The sequence below is a fragment of the Anomalospiza imberbis genome, chromosome 15 (genome assembly GCF_031753505.1).
Source record: "Anomalospiza imberbis isolate Cuckoo-Finch-1a 21T00152 chromosome 15, ASM3175350v1, whole genome shotgun sequence".
NCBI classification, from domain to species: Eukaryota; Metazoa; Chordata; class Aves; order Passeriformes; family Viduidae; genus Anomalospiza; species Anomalospiza imberbis.
The window spans coordinates 3,937,279-3,951,002 of record NC_089695.1 but is presented as its reverse complement, the minus strand read 5'-3'; the positions used below and the strand labels follow the sequence as shown (position 1 = coordinate 3,951,002).

The window sequence follows — 13,724 nt, the reverse complement described above, 5'->3', positions numbered from 1 at the left end:
CATCCCAGCGGCACCGAGCATCCCAGCGGCACCGAGCATCCCAGCGGCACCGGGCATCCCAGCGGCACCCAGCATCCCAGCGGCACCGAGCATCCCAGCGGCACCGAGCATCCCAGCGGCGCCTCCTGCGCACCCAGCTCCGGGCAGCCCGGGCCAGGGCACTGACAGGATTCAGGGGCATCCAGAAAATAATCCTGCGTGCTCAGCAATTTTGTGGTTCACATGAAATCGAAGCATTGAAAGCAGGCTTGGTTTTAAGCCAAGAATTAAAACTTCAGCAAATTAAAATAAATCAGTAAGGAGGAAACTTCACAGTCTTAAAGGAAAAGTGCAAATCATTTAACTCACTATTATTGCTTGGGAAAGAAACGTCTTTGTGACTTTCGGTAACTTATATGATTTCTAGCCCTGAGCTTTCACTGTATCTTTCAGCATTTTGACTTTAGGAATTGAGAAAGACTAAATACTTCCTTTTGAGGAAGTTTGAAAGAAGTTTTGAGATGTGAAGGTCATAATGTTCACAAGAAGTTTGAGACTTCTCTAACAGCTGCTTAAACACCTGCAGAACATAAAAAAATAGCATTTCTTGCACTATTTCTTTCTGTGAATAGTAAAAATATTAGAAATGTTTGATTCTAACATATTTTCTTCCCATGAATTCCTAATAGAAGACTCCTAGGGGACATCACATGCCTTTTAGGAGTCTTAAGGTGATAGTGAGTTCTACTTTATATAAGAAGTTTTCTTGTCACAATGTGTGTTTCCATGTGGTGTCTCATTAATGATGCAGCTTTCTCACAAGAGCCTGTCCCTTGGCAAGGCAGCTTTGGAATAATCCTTTTGGAGTTCTTAGTTTGTTTCTTTCATCTGGGCTCGCAAAAGCTTGAATATTATTTATTTTTACATACATAAAGGGATTTTTCAGGCGTTTCACATGCTTCGACTTTAGAAAGCGTACAATCCAATATCTTCAGTAATCCACATGTGTTGATTCTGCCTGGTTTGCTTTCAGAGTCATTTTGTGGCGTGCATGACAGCGATTCTAAACCAGATGAGTGACCAGCATTATTCAGTGTACATTGAAACTTTCCAGACAAGTTCAGAACTAGTGGTGAGTACTAAGTGATCACAGAGCTGATAGTTACAGCATTTGATTTCCTGTGAAAAATCAGTAGGCTTTTTTTGGAGTTTCTTGTCTGATTCTTCCTAGAATGAATTCTGTTGCTGTACATTTTTTGCCTCTGTGTTAGCGCACTGCCTCCCTCTTCTAATAGTGGCACTGGACCACACTGTAATCAGAAATTTGGAAAGACACAGATTTCTCTGTTGATCCTGGCACTGAGGTGGTGATGTAATGATCCAGAATAAGCAATGGGATCTTTGTGCTGTACTCTTTTGAGAAAGGGGAAAAGAAAAAGAATAAACCCACAACAAAACAACAGCAAAACTTATCCTCAACTAAATGACCATTCCCTCCACACTTCACACACGATGATCCATTTCCATTTTCACTATTGAGTCAACTCCTGGTGCAAATAACATTGTAAGCTAAATGCAATAAATGCCCTATTCTTGTAGTGCATCCTTTTATTGAAATTGTTTCTGCCATAATTTAATGGTCCCAGAAGGTTTCCATGGTTTTATGTGCATCCTTTTACATTCCTGCTATAGCTGTCAGATAAGTCGGGGTAGTGGCACAGGTTTGGATTGCATCCACTGTTAGTCCATGGAGGCAATATCTGCACTTGTAAAGAACTGATCACTTTCCTTCCTTCCTTCAAGTCAGAGTGGTGCCATAAATGAAATTTTAAATATGGAGTAAAAAATGAAAAAATCCTGTATTTTTCAAGCCTATTCATTCTTATGCATAGTGGGACTAATTAATAAAAAATATCAAATTTTACTCAGAAGTACTACAACTTTTTATTTCCATTCAGTTATGCCTTCTGTTTTCTGAAGAGCCCTGTATGATGACTTTAATGTAATGGCTTTTAGCTTCCATTTGGAATCTGAGACTGCTGTTCCACAGGACTTTGGCTCCAATCTCATATTTACTGAGATCACCAGGAGTTCTTCTCTTGACTTTACTGAGAGCAAAGTGGAACCCCCCCATCTTGGCTCCTTAATCCCACAGAAACACTTCCAAGTGTGTGTTCCACAGCCCCAGCCTGACTGCATTTTGTTGTTCCAGGACTTCTTGATGGAAACGTTCATAATGTTCAAAGATCTCATTGGGAAGAACGTGTACCCATCGGACTGGATGGCCATGAGCATGGTGCAGAACAGGTAAGGAGGGGAGGAGCTCCAGAGCTCCTGCTCTCTGTGCTTGTGGACAATGACTCCTTTCATACCCTACAAAATATTTTTCAGTACAGTCTAGAATAACTTTATCATTCCAGTCTGAGGAATGCCAAGAAGGTCATCTGAAACAACCCATTAAAAAGCTTGTTGCCTGTGCTTTAAGTCCACTTAAAATGGAAAAGGAAATTTATTCACTTTTTTATCTATTTGGATGTTACCTTTACTGCTGTACTTATTCTGGCTTCTTGCTTTCAAAGAAACACTTTGAGTTTAGATGCTGGATTGTGTTATGAAGTGAATACATTTTTAAGCAAGATTTCTGTTGGCAGTCACCTGTACTATCTTTATTTTAGTTTTGTAGAGATGGTGGTAACACTGAGTTTTCTAGAAGTTGCAGAGAGACAGGTCTAAGAGCTAAGTGTCAAAAGTGCAAAGGTTTGAATGAGCTTAGTCCACAGATGCTGTTTATTTGAAATGTTACAGTTGCACATTTCTTGTACTTTTATAATATATAAAAAGAGAGGATTGAGGATAGTCAATAAAGTTGATCATCTCCTGCGAGTGCTCAGTCTTGAGGAAGATTTGTCAATAGAATTTACAGTTTTGTGATATCAGATTTCAATTTTGGATACATTTTAATCTAGGATTTGAATGGAATTACGTTAAATGAAAATGTTGGCTGGAGCTTTTTTTGCATTCCGTGATTCAAAAGTGAAGATTATGTTCTAGTGGTTAGTGATGGCTCCAAGTGAGGTGTCCAAACCTCACTTTGTCACTCATGGGCATTAATGACCATGCAGAGGGATCCCTGACCCCTCCTGTGAGGTGGGCAGGAACAGATGTGCTGGTGGATGTGTAAATTCAGGTAATATTTTGTATGTTACAGAAGTTTCATCCCTCTTGGTTTTTTGTCTGAGCCAGTCTTTGGCCTCTCAGGTAAAATCTAACTCCTTGCACATTCTTATGTTGCTGCTGCTGCTGTGATTGCAATTAGTTTTGATGTAGCAAGGATTACTCTAAAATAATAACAGTTTAGTGCTAAACTACCTACAATCATCTGGCACATGTCAGCACATCAAACCTTTCTTGTGTAAAACTGGTTCTCTTATCTAGAAAATGCTGTTGACACCTGCATTATCCACAAGTATGGGATTATTTTATTCTGTGAGCGTGGGAAATGTCTGTCCTTGGTCAAAGAATGTCTCTGGGGCTTCACCTGGTGGTGTCTGTATTGAGTCAGGTCCTGACAGGAAAAATTGCTTCGGGGCACTGTATTTGTGTTCACGTGCCTCTTAATGACTCTGAACTCTGTGGACAAGCTGTTCCAGGCAGGTTTTGTAGCTCTAAGCTTTATACTGCATAAAGAAATAAGTCAGCATTAAAAGAAATATTGTTAAGAAGATATTTAATAGTTCTGTAAACACATTGCTTACCTAAAATGACTTGGCACTGTTTATACTCCTTGATTATGTTGCTGTTCTCTGGAATGCATAAGGAAATGAGTTATTGATCTTACTTTATGTCTTAATTTTATGTTATATCAACAACCAAGAGGGAGGATTTTTATCAGTCTTTATAGAAATTTGGTTTTGTTCTTTTCTTTGTTTGGGTCTTGGGGTGTTTTTTTGAGGGAATGGATGTTCTACAAAATAAATTGAAGACTAATTTAGCTTTCTAGATTTGTCTTGTTAACATTGTTTACCACAAACCAGAGAAGTAGCTGGGAAAAAGTCATAGGGGATCAGGCTTAGGTCTCTTATAATAACACCGAGAGAAGAAAAGACTATTAAAACAAAACCCCAACAAACCACACACAAAAAATACCAGCACAGTGCAAGCTTTGCAATCTCTATTCCCCTGTTACGAACAGGAGGCTCCATGCAGACTTTTTCCTCCCTGGAGGAGGTGTTTTGCCTCGAGTCTCCCCTTTGTGCATTTGCAGAGACCTTGGTGAGGGCTGTGGGGCACATCTGTGTGTGGTGTCACCTGGGCCGTGGCAGGGTGTAGCTGGTGGCACTCGTGCCCTCGGGGTGTGCAGCACAGCCTGGCAGGCTCCCCTGCATGATGCTGTGTGTTTGGTGGCTTGCAAGGAAAGTGGGAATTGGAGGAGTTTTGCTGTAGGAGGGACTGCAGCACAGAGATGTGAAATCAGTACATTTACAGAGAGCAGAGCAGAGGGAAGAGCATCACCAGCACTGCAGGTCTGGTCCTGTTGGCTGAGCAGGACAATTCCTGATGTCTGGAAGTAAAACCAGGCAGTGCCTGAATAATATCAGGGTGATTTCAGCCAAAAGTTTGATGTTTGGCATAGATGGGGGCACTCAATGAGAGAATGACTTCTTACAGGGTCCAAAGGGAGAATGGGCACATTCTTGACCAGGACAAATTCTGGTGTGTGAGTTGAAAGAATCGGAGTAGAAGCTGAACTGACTGAAGTTACTTTCCAAGCTGTGCCTGTGTCAGGATGGAATGATTTAACTCAAATTACTTTAAATCACTATGATAAACAATGTGCTTTTTCTTCCCAAGCATGCTCAGCCCAAAGCACTTTTGAGGCAGACAGAGGCTGTGTGTGACAGGCAGTATTCAAGGAGCAACAGAGAATGAAAGGGGGAAAGAAATAATAAAATAATTAAATACCTTTAATTTTTCCTGGTTTTCCCCCCCTTTCACTAACAGCAAGATGGGAAGAACACTTTTTTATGGCATGCTAGGTAGGGCAGAACACTTTGGGGAACAGTAACATCATCATTGAGGTCATGAAGATATAATATCTGTGTTATTTTTGTGATCCTCCATGGTGGATTTAATTAACTTTTGTTCTAATTAAAGTTGCTTACTGTTTTCTTCTTATTAGTTACTACTGCTTGTATGTGCACTTAATTCCACTCATGACACCAAGATATTGGCTATTAACTTATTAAAAGCAGTAATTCCTAAGTACATGGCATTTGTGGGGAAATGCTTGGCTGGTTTAGGCAATACCATATAGTCTGTTTATCTTCCAGCTGTTCATAATTTTAATTTAGAGAGATATAATTTCTCCCAGGAAATTCATGTACTTTATTGTCAACATGAAGTGCATGGGGAGTGAGATTGGCTGAGTAAAAGGAGCAGTTAGCAGGGTTAGCAACTACAGGGAAAGTGTACACATCCCTTCCCTGTCCTCTGGGCTTTGAAATGGTAATTCCTCACAGGGAAAGTATTTGATCTTATCATAATTAGTACCTAGGATCAGTTTGGTTGGTGTCCAGTCTGGAGTGGCTTAGTGAGTGCTTTGATTGTTTGCATGTGCATTTGGGTTGGTTTTTGAGCCTTGCCCACATTATTTTAAGGTATTTAAAAATAAATGGAAACAGGGTTTCACCAGCACATTTCAAGGTCAGATCCTACTCCCTGAAAAAAACTCCTGCAAGATAACACTGAAGGGTATTTTCTAACACCAGTAGTTTGGCTTTTTCTAAAATATGTTTTCATTACCTGTATATCTGAGTGTTTTCAGACATCTGTCAGAGTCAAGTCTTCCCCAGTGCTTTTTAAGTCTAACTTGAAAGGTTTAGCACTGCAGGTATTTGCCAAAAGAGCTGGAATTGTTGTCAATTTTCTTTCATTATAAATACTAAAAATAGCTGCTTACTTGCTGATGAACTGCTTTGTAACAGCCTCCAGCCGTGGCTCTCATGGAGCACTGCTATTAATTCAGCCAAAGCTCACTGTGCCTTCACATCAGTGTCACCTGCATCCCCAGCACTCAGCCTGCCAGGGCTGGGCTTCTCTCAGGTATCCTGCTCCTGGCCAGGCAGCAGAGGAATAAACTCCTCCTTGGTGCCCAGCAAGGGACTGCTGGGACTTCTGCTCAAGGGAGGACAAGTAGGGATTCCAGGTCTGGGTTTTCTTGGGGTGTTTTTGGTGTTTTTCTTTTCATAGAATGGCTCTGTGGCTCCTGAAAATCTTGTTTTCCACATATGTATGCGTGGTCCTGAGCACAGCCTTGGAATAAGTGTTCGAGGCCAGGTTGGACAGGGCTTGGAGCAACCTGCCCCAATGGAAGGTGTCCCTGCCCATGGCAAGGGGTGCAATGGAATGAGCTTTAAGGCCCTTCCAACCCAAACCATTCTGGGATTCAATGAACTCAAGATGAAAGAGAGAAAAACCTCAAATAAATTAAAATATTTGAGCTGCTTCTCAGTCTTCCATCTGTTGGTGGAAACAAAACTTATATATTTAAAAAACAAACAAACAACACATACCAACCCCCAAATGAATAGCTTAAGTTAGTTTTACCCTGGAAGCTGGTTCATTTATGTAACTAAGGTTGGATGATGGTGTTATAACTTATTTTGTGCAAATAAGGCAGAATTTAGAAGGCTGATCTGCTGCATACAAGTAACTCTTTTCTTTGATCTTGTTTTCCTATGCAACTTTTGGCTGATTTAAACATCTTATAGAAATGCTGTTGTTTTTTTAAGGGCTTGAATTTTCAGGGGAGCGGAATACATTTATACACAGGCTTATGGCATATTGCAGAACTTTGTAATTTTAATGTATGAAAAAATATTTTAAGCAACAAGTATAAATGTATAACAAAAATATTCTTTTATGCACAGTTGCAGAAAAGGGTAAATTACATGTGCAAAGGGTATTATACATGTGCAAACAAATGGTACTGTTTAGTCATTGATTTAATTTGGTACAGTGATAGGATGTGTCCATGGAGAGTTTGGCTTTGTTATGAGACTAAAAATGCCCTTGTTGAAATGCAGTTTCCCTGTTAATATAAAGTTCCTTTCAGAGGGAAATTTATTTCTTTGTTGTTTCCCATGCTGAGGTATTTGGCACACAATGCCTCAGTATTTTGTATCTCCTGTCCATTAAATCCAGCTTCTTCTGTTTCCTCATTGTCTTTCTCAGTCTCTCCAAAAGTCAGTGTCGGTAATCAGGGCAATGACATTAAAGAGTCCTGGGCAGTGGGGTGAGGCAGGTGAGAGCAGAGGCAGTGCTTTCCCTGTGGGCCGTGCTTTGCTCCCGTGCAGAATTTCACTTCCAGCTGTGGCTGATCCCTCCGTGCTCTGCTGGCAGCTCCCAGCCTGGCACAGAGTCACTCCCACCTGCCTGTGCCAATGTCACCCTGCCTTGCCATCGCCTGCATCCTCCTAGCACAAAGATGCTTATTCTGCACTAACTCTGCATGTTGCTGGTTGTTCTCTGTGCACTGCAATTATCTGCTTTCCAGGAATCTGAACACTTCATTTTGTGATGGCTGCAGCAGATCATCTGCCCAGCAAGGGAGGCAGCTGCCCATCGTGGTCATGCTACAGAGGGGATGCCTGGTGGCTTTTAATGGCAGTCATTTATTTAATCTTTTATCTGAAATGCAGAGAGAAAACGTGCAGGGAGATGTCCCATTCCCACTCCCACTGCAGAGTGTGTCATCTTTCCTGATATCAGCTGCTGGGATGCTCACACTCCCAGACTAAGAGCTCTCTGAACTAAAAGAAAAGTCCTCAGTGGAGAGAAGAACTCATCACACACCAAAACAAAAACAAAACCAAAAATTATATTATATGATACTATAATATATAATAATACACATATAATTATTATATATATTATATAGTAAATATTTTGTATGTATATCTTGGTAATTTGATGTTCTCAGGAAGTCAGGGAGATAAACTGTTACTTTCCCAGGTACAGCTTCGACTTGCAGATAGAAACCCCTAAGGTTCTTTCCTATGTGGCCTGTTATAAAATGTTTTCAAGTATTTTAATTTTAATAAAACATCTGGGGATTAAGCCAATGAGCAGTATTTTCCCCTCTGTAGAATATATGTGCAAATGAGTAAAAAACATTGAAGAGATTACCCACACAAACTGTTCTTTGTCACTACAGAAAAGACTAAAAACTCACAATTTTCATTAGTTGGAAGTGCAATTGAGCAATCCTTCTGTATTCCCCATTCTGAGTAACTTTGACTAGAACTTCATCTAATTAGAGATTTTCAGGAAATAAAATATGTGCAATTTCCTTGCATTTAACATTATTTGGAACAGTTAATTTTCTTTTTTTTTTTAACCAGAAGCATCACAAAATAACCCTGCTGGTGTATTATATATTTGCTGCATAATCATCACTTTTAAAATTCATAGTCTGCTGGTTCAATGCAAAGAAAATCAGTGGAAGAACTAAGAAGTAATTTTGCCATATCAATTCAAACTTCTTTCAAAAGTGAAGGCTGTGGGAGTTAATTACTGTGTGACATCCTGACACAACCATGTTAAGACATTACATTCATCTTTAAGAGCAGGGTTTCAGCTTTGTGTCTGATTCCCATCCTTGGTTAGCACTGAAGACAGCGTGTGATTGTTAATTTTTCATTAATTCAGAATATTTCTACTATGCAAAAAATTGTCTGGAATGCACAGACAAGCAAAGGAGACAGAAGTGAGAAGAAAGTCACAATATAAGCAAAATTAGTGAAAGTAATGAAGTACTGAAACTTCTCAAGCTGATTTACTTAAAGCCCATTCTGGCAGCTCCTTGTACACTTCATTTTCAAGCCATGAAGTTCCTTAAAGCCCATTTTCAGGAGTCTGGCATAAAATGTACACCTAATATGCAGACTTGAAAATGCATTTTGGCTCCTAAATGAGAGCTACACAGTGTTTAAAGCATGTTTTGGGTAGATGCTGAAGGAAAAGCCACATACAAAGGGCCTGTTGAAGGGTCTCACATGGAAACTTGGCTTTTCTGGCACAAAACCACTGCACATTCCTGACTTCCTCTGGGAGTTCGTTGTGCTGCTGGCAGAGCAACTGACACATTACAGCATGCAGTATTCTGGGTGCTGGAATAGCTGTTTAATGCACATTTTCAAATAATGCTAATAAGGAAAACCACAATGTATAATTGAGACAAGCCCCAATATTATAACTGAGACAGGAGCTGGGGCACAGCCATTTTGAAGCTGTTGCTTTCTGACCATGTTATATAGTTATACTCTGGGTGTACATTGGAAAAGAATTTAGGAATATGGCAGTTGCTCTATCATTAGAATTCAATATGAATGGTTCAAGAAATTATTCTTCAGTCCGTAGCAAAGCTGAGTTGACACAGGGGAGAAATATGATGAAATTATTCTCCTTTTTTGAGCCACTGGCCATATTTTTCCAGTTACCATGGAAGTAGATTTCTTCCCAAATGTTGCCATTATTGTGCTCTTCATAATTAGGTTTCGTGTAGCCACAAGTTTTTAATATTCTTCCCATCTTGCATTACCCTTTATTTCTAAATCAACGATTGCCATGTTATTAGGAGATCATTCCTGCTGTGCTTTGTGGGGATTTTCGTTATTTCACCTGCAGTACCTGTGTGGTTTAGTCTCTCCTGTCACACTGATTGCTTGTCTGGTCTCTCCTGTGTATTTTGTACCTTCCAGCATTAGTTTATAGCTGCCATTCACTGTTCCAGTCTTGACAATGAGCAGCATTGGGGTTTGGGTCTGACCCACACTTTGAATCTTCTCATTCTGTAATGTGCCTTCTTCTGCATGTTCTGCACACAACAAGGAAGAGAAAAGGTGACAGAAGCCCACGGGAGAATCATTTGACTTCAGCTGCTTTTCCCTGGTGTTTGCCTTATCTTACAATACCCATCAGGTGTCTTCTGCAAACATTTTATGAGGCTGACTCTAAGAAGTTGAGATAAATTATGGATGAGTATTATTTTGTCCCTGCTATTCCGTGCTTCACATCTCATAGAATCGGCATAATGACCAAACATTTTTCTATCTAAACTCGGGAAAGATCTTTAAAAATAATAGTCAGTACATCCTCCAGGGTTTGCAAGAACTTCCCTCATATTCCTCATCTGTTCAAGTAGAGGATTCACTGATGAAAATGCTGAGTGATTTGGGGGTTAAAAACACTGAACTTTGTGTAACTCCTTCTGGCTTGAATTATGGACCAAACTCTCTGAAGGAACAGCACTTCGGGTTTGTGGGAAGTTCTGAATTATAAAAACTATCCATGCCTTCACTGGCTTTTAGATGTGACTTTAAAAAAACCATATATGCCATCATTTTAATGGTTTCTTTGAATAAATTTTCACAACACAGGAAATAGGCTCTTTGAAACTTTATTTTTCTGTGTCTGATTATCCACTAGAAGCTCATACTTGATTCATTCTTTGCACCTGTCATTACCTCAGCATGAGGAGCCACAGCAAGCAGGAGCTGGAGCTGATGCTCATAAATTCCTGAGTGAATTCACTCAGCCTTCCCCTCAGTATCTGGGTTACTCAGCTCAGAGCTGAAGCAGTGAACTCCCAGACTTTAGAGTCATGTGAACCTGAAAAGACATTGAAGAGCATCTCACTGCAGTTGGGCACTGCTTTAAAGAATTCACCCGAAGAGTCTGAGGAAAGGGCTGTTCATTATTGTGGAAATGTTCATAGTGCTGGATCTGATTTATGCACCTTTCCCAGAATCACATTGTGGACCCACAAGTGTTCTTTGTTTGGAACAAGGTGCAGAAAAAGGCCAGATTTTGCAAAGCCACCTAAGTCAATGTGAATTTAAGGTTTTGTTTGTTTGGGGGGTTTAGGGGGTGTTGTTTGTTTGTTTTATTAAATCCTCTCTTTGTTTTATGTTGCAAAAAGCTGATGTAACAATTCTAACTAGCTTGCTAAAAATAACTTGAAGTTGCAGATCTGAATTTTGGGTTTATTACCTATTTACACTTCAAAAGCAAGGACAACATTTAGACCTATTTTACTGTTAGACAAAATCATCATCTTCCGAGGAATAGCCTTGAAATCCTATTTTGATTAATATGTTGTTTATGAATACAGAATTCTTCACTTGCTCCATCTCAATCCCTCTGTTTTATTTTGAGGGAGAATCAGCTTGAAATCAAATTTTTTTCTTAGGGTGATGTGAATTTTCAGTTTTTTCTGTCTTAAGTTATTTCTTTGTGTTACTCCAGGTACTGTTCTCCCCTGTTTAGAACAGAAATCTGTGTGTGAAACTGAGTACAGCTGCACAGGTTTCTATTCTTTGGGCTCTCTTTCCAGCCAAAAGTTTTAACAAATGTTTCTGACAATACAATAAAGTAAAGCAGAAGCAGCAGGAAATTCAGAGAGAGAGAGGAAACAGGAGCAGTTGAACCATGACAATTTTGTTGCTGTCCTAAGCCAAAACCCTGCGATTTATTCCCAGATTTAGCCCAGAGACTTTGGACTTTGAAGATCTTCCATAAATCTTCAGGCCCAAGAGTTTTATATGAGCTGTACATTAGAAGCATCAATCCTCATAAACTCAGGAAATATCATTGAAGTTATTGTGGGTAAAAAAAATTTCAGCAATTTTAGGTCACAATTATTTAAATTGATGAGAAATTAATTCTGTTGTGACTGTAGAAAATTTATTGTTTCATTAAAATTAATTGAAAATGTGACCGTTTAATTTATGTCTTTAAAAAATAGTGTTTAAAATTATATTTTCTCTTTTTTTTTCACCAGAACCTCACACTATTTTACAAGTACCTGTGTATTTTCATACTTGTGGCTATTTAATTAACGCCCCTTTTTGGTGGAAGTGGAGACTGAGGCAGGACAGTGAAATCATTGAGGCATTGGCAGGAGGCTGGAATAATATTCAAACCTACTGCCTAAGTGACTCCCAGTGACAGGAATAGATACACCCTTTAGGCAAAACACAAATGAATGAAAATATTTGGAAATTGACAGCCTGGAAATATTGCATGCTCCCTGAAAATGTGTCCTTCCAGTCTGTCAGATAAAAATATTTGTGAAAGGGATATTTACAGAAGACAGCTTACGTATAATTATATTGTATGGAAACCTGTAAATATTTTTAATATTTTCCATTATTTCTACGGGACATTGAATACCTCAGTATTTCTCAGGCGTCCTTGAGGTTTTTCTATATGGCTAAAAGTAAAACCTAAAAAAGCTCTTCACAAAAATGTTTATTATATTATTATTTATATTTATTTTCTATTAATATGTCCATATTAGGAAATAGATTTCCACTAAAATACTTCATGTGTGTTTAAGGTATGATTATTTCCACTCTGTCTTGCGTTATATTTCTGTTTAAAGAGTAAAGTACTGAAAAGTGTGGGATTTTTTTTATTGCAAGTGAAGTGATTAGCGCCAGATTATACCAGAGTCTGCCTAAATGGATATTTAGGTGATGTGTTTCACCATGATGTTGGAGCAGTGTGGAAATACACAAAATTTGGGAGTTATGAAAGCCTCAGAAATGGAAGACCCCCCCCTCCTGCTCCAGCCAAAAACCCTGAGTGAAGGGAAATGCTCTCCCTGAGCAGCTGGAGCTCAAGAACTTGCTTATGTGAGTTGGCAAGAAATAAACTTTGTCAATCCAAGGGTCTAAAGCAATGCAGAAAACTGAACACTGACAAGGCCTTGACCTAAAACTCCTGTTCAGAAGAAGAATAATGATGATGATGAAACAGAATAACCTGTCTTGATTCTGCCAAGCTCTGTGGGGTTTTGTGCTGCCTAAAATAAATCACTCTTCTAGAATCCCCTTTTTTGCAGCATCTCAAACTGTTTGTGTCAAGTATCAGGCAGCTTGGAGGAGATAAATGTCCCCATGTGAGTGGAGCTTTAGGGAAGAATGTGTTTATTTGCTTGTGGGCAGTGTGGGACAGCTTCCAGCAGGAATCACATTTAGGAGATGATCACATAAAGGTGGCAGAGCCTGGGAAGTGGCACTGGGAGCACAGGGCAGCCCTGTGAGTGTCACAGAGCAGTGACAGCCTGCAAGGGCAGCACTGAGCAACATCTGGTTTCTTGAACTGGAGGAGATTTGATGCCACTTGGCTTCTCACAAATCAACCCCTTAATTCAGTTGGCAAGATTAGCTGAGCCAGTGCTGGAAGATGGGATCAGAGGATGCCCTGGACAGTGGGGGGGAAGCTCAGCTGAGTGTGTGGAGTGATGCTGGGAGTGACACAGCACCACCAGACATCTGCCACCTCCCCCTGCCACAGCTCCTGCAGCGTCCCTCTGGTCACCTTAACAAAAAACACTTGGCAAGATGTGACAAGGTGCATTGTTACTGAATTTCCATGATCCCATCAGCAGTACAGGGGAATGGTACATGGATGGAAAGAAATTCTTCTGTAGGTTTGCACAAAGAACGTTTTCCTCCTGGAGAACCTCACCCCCAGCAGGGGATCTCACTCCAGCCAGTCACTGCTCTAATGAAGCAGGGAGCTCTTTTGGGTGGTTGCTCAGTGGTTAGGTGGGATTCCCTCTTGTAAGCTTGCCAGAAGCTGAACTCGTGCTTCACCTCCCTCATTAAGAAACTGAACTTAGTCCTTCTGATTTATCTTTCTTTTTTTCTGGTTTTTTTTTTTTTTTTTTTTAATGA

The 13,724-nt window shown here is 39.9% G+C and overlaps 1 protein-coding gene across 2 annotated transcripts in view; it reads left to right on the top strand.

Annotated features, from left to right (window-relative positions):
• DOCK2 (dedicator of cytokinesis 2) overlaps nucleotides 1-13,724 on the top strand; it is a 157,772-nt gene that overhangs the window by 96,299 nt on the left and 47,749 nt on the right. For both annotated transcript variants that reach the window (XR_011004276.1, XM_068205595.1), the window contains exons 28-29: nucleotides 1,013-1,111; nucleotides 2,192-2,286. Coding sequence is in view for 1 of the 2 variants with exons in the window: in XM_068205595.1 (XP_068061696.1) it covers nucleotides 1,013-1,111; nucleotides 2,192-2,286 (194 nt within the window). In the remaining variant the exon portion in view is untranslated. The remainder of the gene's footprint in view (nucleotides 1-1,012; nucleotides 1,112-2,191; nucleotides 2,287-13,724) is intronic.